Below are 8,669 nucleotides of genomic sequence, written 5' to 3' on the forward strand. Positions count from 1 at the left end.
TGGAGTACAAGAGTTGGTAAATCATGTTGCAGTTACATAAAACTCTTGTTAGGCCGCATTTGGAGTATTGTGTGCAGTTTTGGTTGCCAAACCACCAGAAGGACATGAACGTGTTGGGGAGAGTGCGGTGAAGGTTCATCAGAATGTTGCAAGGTCTCGAGAGCATTGGCTCTGAGTAAAGATTAAAAAGTTTTTACTGAAAAGATGGTGGCTGAGAGGAGACCTGATAGAGATCTACAAAATTATGAGAGTCTTAAATAGGGTAGATGGCTTAGATAGAGTGGATAGACAGAGGCTTTTTTCCCGACGGTTGAAGTTTCAATTATGAGGGGGCACTGGTTCAAGGTGAGAAGGGGAAAGTTTAAGGAGATGTGCGAGGGATGTTTTTCAAGCAGAGATTAGTAGGAGCCTGGAATGCACTGCCAGAAGAGGTGGTGTAAGCACCTACCTTGGCCACATTTAAGGTCTGGATGGTTACATGAATAAGAAGGGAATAGAGGGATAGGGACCAAAAAAGGGCAAAAGGTTTGTTTTTTTAGATTAGTTAGGGCATGATATTCGGCACAAGCTTCGAGGGCAGAAGGGTTTGTTCCTCTGCTGTACTTCTCTTTTGTTCTTGTTCAAATGCATGTCGATCTTATCCCTCAGAATCATCTCAGTAATATACCTACCACAGATGTTAATCTTACTGGTCTATGGTTCCCAGGTTTTTCTTTGCAGCCCATCTTGAATAAGGGCATAACATTTGCTACCTTCCAGTCTTTCGGCATCTCACCCATGGCTAATGATGATGCAAATATATCAGCCAGGGCCCCCGCAATTTCTTCTCTGGCCTCTTGCAGGTTTCTTTGATATATCTGGTCAGGACAAGAGATTTATCCACCATCATACATTCTAATACATCCAACATCTCCTCTACTGTGATAGAATCTGTCCCCAAGATATCACCACCGACTTCCCCAAGTTCCCAAGTCTTCACATGCTTCTCCACAGTAAACACTGAGGAGAAACATTCATTGAGGACCTCGTCTTTCTCCTTTAGTTCCACACATACATGTCCACTTTGGTCCTTGATGGTTCCTATTTTCTCTCTCTAGTTATTCTTTTTGCTTTAGTATACCTAAAGAATATCTTTGAATTCACCCTACTCTTCTCAGCCAAAGCTATCTCGTGCCACCTTTTTGCCCCCCTAATTTCCTTCTTCAGGAAACTCTTTCATCCCCTATTTACCTCTAGGGATTCCCTTGATCCCAGCTGCCGGTACTTGAGCCATGACCCTATCCCTGTAACCCTGGATTTCCCATGGCAGGCCACCTAACCTGCACATCTTTGGACTGTGGGAAGAAACTTGAGCACAGGGAGAATGTGCAAACTCCACAATAGTAGGTGGAATCAAACCTGGATCCCTGGTACTTTGAGGCAGCAGTGCTAACCACTGAGCTATTGTGCACATTGTGAATATTAACATTTACAACTGTTTTTAAATATGCCAGCACTATGGAGACGATAGCTAGAAATGGTGATTTTGATGTTCAAACATACTTATCTATCATTTTATGCATGTTAGTAACATCTCCAACAGATTTTAAGAAGTTTGGCAGAAACTGAGATTTTGATATTCCAAGTTACTTATTCTAATGGCTTTATGCACTTTACTATTATCTACAACAAATTTTAAGAAGTTTGTTAGAACTCACGATGTTAATGTGCAAAGACGCTGACATCACTGAGTTATTCACTTCAGTGGCATCTACAACAGATTTTAAAAAGTTTGATAAAGTTGGAGATTAGTGTGTGCCTCAATGAGTTGTGCATTTCAGTAACATCTCCAATAGCTTTTATGAACGTGTAAGCATTTTGGTTAAGTTAGCTAAAAATGGTGATAGAGATGTTCAAACCTGCTTATCTAAATGATTTGTGCACTTTAGTAGCAGTTATAATAGACATTTGCAAGAAATTAGGATTTTGATGTGAAAAACTGCTTATCTTACTGAGTCGTGATGTCTACAATGACCTTTAAGAATGTGCTAGCATTTTGGAGAATGTTGCAAGAAATTGTGGTTTAGATATTCAAACCTGCTTCTCTCAATGATTTGTGCATTTTAGTAACAGTTCAAGAGACTTTAAGAAGCATTGCAAGAAATCAAGGTTTAGACGCAGAAGTTTGCTTATCTTATCACATTAGAAACATCTACAACAGCTTTTAAGAATATGTCAGCACTAATTGAGTTGACAGCTATAAATGGTGACTTGACGTGCAAATATGCTTTTCTCACCAATTTTATGCACTTTAGTAGCATATACAACAGGTTTTAAGACATTTCCTAGGAATCAAGATTTTGATCTGCAAAGATGCTCATATCACCAAGTTATGAACTTTAGTAACATCCAGAACAGTTTTCAAGAATACGCCAGCATTTTAGAGAAATTTGCTGGAAATGGTGATATTGTAGTTCAAATTTGATTATCTCATAGAGATGTGCACTTTAGTGACATCTAAATCAGATTTCAAGAGCTTTGCTAGAAATGACTATGTATATAAGTTTTTTTATGAATAAAATATATTTTTGAAATTAAAAAGTGGTTCTTACATGAAGACTCTTAACTGAGAGCCTTCATCGTCATTGTCATAAGATTGCAAGATTTTCACTGGATCGTAATTGCGAGTGGACATTGGAGTGAGTTGGTGGTTGAGCTGATCTGCTATTGGAGGATATTTATGTTGTCTTCAGATTGAAGCCAATTCAGTGTCCAGCCGACCAGAACTATGGCCTCTCTGAGCGCCACAGGCCAGGGTATCCACTGTCAGGGTGACTGTGAAGACAATGGGTCGCCTTTCGACTGTGAAGTAGCTCCATGAAGGCTGATGTCTCGTCACCAAGTCACCCTTTATCTGCATGTGGACAGTACATGACACTGACCCAGCTAGCACACAACCAGCTCCTAGAGTGAACAGAACCCCTGATACTCCTGTTTATATCTGTCCGCCAGGACTCCCTGATTGGGGCTGTTACTCTGGCCCAATCAGGGAACTAATATTCTATGAGATCCACCAGGCTGACCTCATTCCAATCACTACAAACTGGACCTTCCTCGTGAAGACAGTCCTCCTGAATTCCTGCGGAACTTCTGGCTGCAGGATTTTCTCACTGGGTGTACTTCGACATGACCTTCAGGAATGTGAGGCAATGTGAACTTCTGCTCAAGATATTCGAAGAGAAAGGAGGTGAGGGTCCCCTCTCCGTCCTGTCTGCAGCACCATTGTTCTTTGTCCCTCTGAAGAGGAGCCGTGTTCTGAACTGTCCACAAGTACAACCCTTACATTCCAGCAGCAGATGTCATGAATTTCCTGGGAAGGTTCTTACACCTTGAAGGGAGGCAGCACCAACGTGGTCGGAATCTGGACCAGCAAGCGGCAGCTGAAGGTTACCCTGAAGGTGAACACTAGCAGGAAAATCGTCCACCTGCCCTCCAGCTACACAACTTGGGGCAGCCAAGGTTATACACAGGTTAGCCTAGATTGTGCCAAACCTGTGGGAGGTCAGACTGCAAAGTGACCCTCTGCAGGAATTGCAAACAGGGGGAGCACCTGACTAAGGGCTTCAAAGAGTCCAAGAGCTGCAAGCTGTGTGGGAAACAGGCTATCTGTAAAAGGCATCTCAAGATAGGAGGGTTGTGGTACCACATATGCTCAGCTGGCCGGAATTGGCAATGCAAGCTGTGGACCCCCAAAGGACAGTAAGATGCCTCCAAGCTAATCTTCCAAACCAGAGTCCACATCGTGGAGTAGAATGAGATGTGCTCGCAATTTTTCTTTCAGAAGGTGCACAGGGAGAGCTCTGTGGAATGGTCTTACGGAGAAAAATGGCTTGGTAACATCATCTCAGTCTGACATCCTGAGGATCAGCAAATCCTTTTATGCCAGACTGTATGACATAAAACCCACAGACTGCATGGCCTCCAAATCATTTCCTGTCCTCTATCATGAAGGTCTTAGACAGCAGCATGTGGCAAAGAGGCTGGACCAGCTGTTATTTCTGGATGACCTGACAAAGGCCCTTGAGTTCTTCAAAAAGAATAAAACTCCTGGAAGTGATGGCTGATCAGCCAATTGTATTCATCTCTGTGGGATTTGATAGGCCAGGACTTGCTGAAGGTGCTGACTGCTGAATGGAGTCTACAAAATAGTCTTTAAGGTCATCACCAACCAGATGAGATCTGCTCTGGAATTGGTGATTCACCCTGACCAAACCTGTGCTGTACCAGGCAGAATGATCTCTGAGAGTCTTGCACTCCTCAGAGATATGATTGCCCATGTGCAGGACAAGGAGTTGGATGCCTCCCTCATAAGCCTGGACCAGGAGAAGGCCTTTGACAGGATATTGCTGAACTACATGTGAGACAGGCTGTCCAAAATGGGCTTTGGGGAGGGAATCTGCAATTGTATCTGACTGCTCTACACCAACATCACCAGTGCAGTCTCAACCAATGGATGGGAATAAGCAAGATTCTCAATCAGATGCAGAGTAAAGCAGGGTTGCCCACTTTCTCACTTGTGTGTTGTATAGATGATTTCGCTGAGTCCATCAGGAAGGATGTGAGCCTGAGGTGGGTGACTATTCCAGGCAGTAGAGGCCTGCAGGTTGAAGCCTTCCTGTACATGGATGATGTCACCATTTTCTGCTTGGATCCGCAGTGCACAGACTCATGAACATCTGTGACCAATTCGCGCTGGCCTTGGGAACAAGGTAAATCAAAGCAAGGGTGAAGCTCTCTTCTTAAGAAACTGGACCAACTGATTCTTTACTTCTTCACAGTCAGGAGAGATTACCTGAAGGTGCTGGGAATATAGTTCGGAGGAGCCAGGGCATGTGCAAAACCTTGGGAGAAAGGTATCCCCAAGGTAAGGCAGCCACAGGGCCTTTAGGGGAGGCAATAGCCTTGTGGTATTATCGCTGGTCTGTTAATCCAGAGACCCAGATAATGATATGGGGACCCGGGTTTGAATCCCACAATGGCAGATGTTGGAATTTGAATTCAATAAATATGTGGAATTATGAATCTAATGATGACCATGAATCCATTGTCAAATTGTCGGAAAAACCCATCTGGTTCACTAATGCCTTTTAGGGAAGGGAACTACCATCCTTACCTGGTCTGGTCTACATGTGTCTCCAGATCTACAGCAATGTGGTTGACTCTTAACTGCCCGATGGCCAATTAGGGATGGGCAACAAGTACTGCCTAGCCAGCGATGCCCTCATCCCGTGAATGAATAAAAAAGAAAAACACTCCCTCTCTACTGTTGGTAAAAATAAAACTTGGTCATCAGGTGTGGGTACGTTCTCTGTTATTGTACATGGAGCAGGCCTGGCCCATTCCCAGAACCTGTGCCATTGCAGTTGCCCGAGCCATCTTCCATTTTATCTGGAGGACAAAGATGAAGGAACACAGTGTATAATTTCTGGATAAAGAAGTGGGGGTGGTGGAAGAATGTATACAATGCTGCCCTCATCCTGATGGCCACATTTCTATGTAGCTGCATCAAGATGTGTGTAGTTCCCCAGTATGCAAACACCAAAGGTCCTTATGAACTGAAGTTCTACCTGCCCCTTTTGTTGTGAAGGATAGGACTGGTCTCATTGCAATGGAATGTTTTAAGTAGTTGGACCATGCAGTAACACCTGTCATTTGGGGAGATATTTGCAAAGAAAAATACCATTGACCACAAGTCCATCAGGAAGTGGTCAACACGCACAGTCCTTGAGAACCTGCAAGCAAAGGAGATTGTGGATCCTGTTGGGTTGTTCCAAGTGTACAATCAAAGTCAGAATGCCTCATCACCAGAACTTTCCAACAAGCATCAGGACATTGCTTGGCTGGTAGTGATAAGCACACCACCTATGAGAGCCATCGTGTACGGCCAGACTCTCTGCTGCATCGCAAACTGCCTCCAAAGCAGATAGAGACCTGCTAGAATGTGCCTATGCACAGGAAGTCAAGAGAAAGATGCAATGGTTTTTGTTGAGGTTTGTCCCAAGGAGCTCCATGGCGCAGGACTCTGTGCTTTATGGTCTGTTCCCTGGGACGCCAACCGAGACATATATCAAATATGTCTGGAGGACCATCAACTCAGTGACAAATGCTCTTTGGTCTGCCCGAAACTTATTAGCTCTCCAGTGCAAGGAGTTGACATCAACTGAGTGCTGCATACTGGCACATTCGAAGATCCAGGACTACGTGCTGAGGGATGCACTAATGCTTTGGGCAGCCGCCATCAAGGCCCGATGGGGAAAGACGACTGTCAAAGGTCTTTCTGCTGAAGTACAATGGAGATGCGTTCAGTTATCAGGCCCTCCTGGTGCATGTAAATCTAATCTTGTATAAGTAAGAAATGCCTTGTGTTTTTTGTCCTACAGACAATGTATAGGATCAAACTGATCTAGCAACTATAAAGATTTTTATGAATAAAGTGTACTTTTGAAATAAAAGAAGATCTCTCAGGATGAGGGCATCCTACTTCAGGGGTGCTGACACCTGCAATGTCCCCAAATGTGGGATACATGACTACAACATTTGTGGCAGTGGCTGACGGCATTCATGCTCCCCTGATTTACAAACGAAATCCAAGTCGTTCTTCAATTGCCCAGTGGATGGACTCTGTGAGGGAGTTAGTGAGCTTTTCCCATTTTACCACTGGCAGTCCCATGTTTATTGATCATTATTTCTCTTACTCCACATATACCACTCCAATTATCGCACCTTTCACATTTCTCCATACTGTAGTAATTGCCATGTGATTATTCCTACCCTGAATCATTCCTACACTGATCTGCAATTTCCCCTGCATGTATGATTTTCTCTCTGCTGGTATTTCTTTCCTATAAATTCAACTTCTGCATTTTTGCTGCTGAATTTGCCCACTCAAATAGTTTTTTTTCAAGTTCCTGTTTTGTTTTTAAAAATAAGGCAGGCACCACTTAGGTCTGAGATCTGAAGAAGTATTTACTAAAATAAAAACAAAATACTGTGTGTGCTGGAAATCAAATAACAGAAACTGGTGGAAAACCTCAGCTGATCTGGCAGCATCTGTGGAGTGAAAAGTAGAGATAATGTTTTGAATCCAGCACGACGACTTCAAAACTGAAAGACATTTGGAGTAAGAGATAACAAAGTGTGGAGCTGGAGGAACACAGCAGGTCAGGCAGCATCAGAGGAGCAGGAAAGCTGATGTTTCGGGTCGGGACCCTTCTTCAGAAATGGGGGAGGGGGAAGGCAGCTCTGAAATAAATAGAGAGAGGAGGGGTGGGGCTGGGGATGGTAGGTGGGATGGTGATAGGTGAGTGCATGTAGGCAGTGGTGAGGATTGGTCAGTGAGTTGGGACGAGCAGATAGGTGGGAGAGAAGACAGATAGGTCAAGGAGGCAGGGATGAGAGGGAGGGTTGGTCATGGGATAAGGCCGGGGGTGGGGAGATTTTGAAACTAGCAAAGTCCACATTGAGACCATTGGATTGTAGGCTCCCAAGGCAGAATATGAGGTGTTGCTCCTCCAGTTTCCGGGTGGTGTCATGATGACACTGGAAAAGGCCCAGGGTGGACATGTCATTCAGGGAGTGGGAGGGGGAATTGAAGTGGTTCGCGACTGGGAGGTGTTGTCATTTGTCGCGAACAGAGCGCAGGTGCTCTACAAAGCGGTCTCTAGGCCGCCGCTTGGTCTCACCGATGTAGAGGAGGCCACATTGGGAGCAGCGGATGCAGTATACCACATTAACGGATGTGCAGGTGAACATCTGTCTGATGTGGAAGGTGTTTTTGGTTCCTTGGATGGAGGTGAGGGGGGAGGTGTAGGGGCAGGTGTAACACTTCCTGTGGTTGCAGGGGAAGGTGCCAGGGGTGGTGGGGCTAGTGGGGAGTCTGAAGCAGACGAGGGAGACGCGGAGAGAGCGGTCCCAAATATATCCTTGGTTGGGGGGTCAGATTGCAGGTGGTGGAAGTGGCAGAGAATGATACGTTGAATTCAGAGGTTAGTGGGGTGATATGTGAGGACAAGGGGATTCTGTCTGCCAACTGCAGTCTGACTCCTCTCATCCCCACCTCCTTGACCTGACACAACCTGTCCGTCTTCTCTCCCACCTATCCACTCCTCCCACCTCACTGACCAATCTCCACCACTGCCTATCTGCACTCACCTATCACCATCCCGCCTACCTTCCCCAGTCCCACCCCTCTATTTATTTCAGAGCTCCCTTCCCCCTCCTCCATTTCTGAAGAAGCGTTCCAACCCAAAATGTCAGCTTTCCTGCTCCTCTGATGCTGCCTGACTTGCTTGTTCCTCCAGCTCCAAACTGTGTTATCTCTGACTCCAGCATCGGCAGTTTTTACTATCTCTAAGATGTTGGGAAATGGATTTTTATTTTATGTGGATAAGGACAGAGGACAGGCTATGGTTGGTGTAGAGGCCCAGTGCAAAAAGACCAGGCAATTGTTTGTGGTGCACATGTGAGCAGAGTGTGACATTATCCGTCTTGTATTTAAAGTGATACAAAGACACAGAGTGTGAGAGAGGAAAGGCTATCAGCCTTTGATTCGTCACATTTTAATTCATTCAAAATGTGTCCCATTGCAGGCACAGGATACAGAGCTGATCTCACACACACACACACACACA

General features: G+C 44.9%; 1 protein-coding gene across 1 annotated transcript in view; it reads right to left on the bottom strand.

The window, feature by feature from the left end:
- Positions 1 to 5,328: 5,328 nt before the first annotated feature.
- Positions 5,329 to 8,669, bottom strand: part of LOC109923306 (integrin alpha-M-like) — a 38,026-nt gene continuing 34,685 nt past the window's right edge. Inside the window, exon 10 of the mRNA XM_048620899.1 lies at positions 5,329 to 5,427. Coding sequence (XP_048476856.1) covers positions 5,329 to 5,427 — 99 coding nt within the window. The remainder of the gene's footprint in view (positions 5,428 to 8,669) is intronic.

Source organism: Rhincodon typus, chromosome 49, assembly GCF_021869965.1.
Source record: "Rhincodon typus isolate 14 chromosome 49, sRhiTyp1.1, whole genome shotgun sequence".
Lineage (NCBI taxonomy): Eukaryota > Metazoa > Chordata > Chondrichthyes > Orectolobiformes > Rhincodontidae > Rhincodon > Rhincodon typus.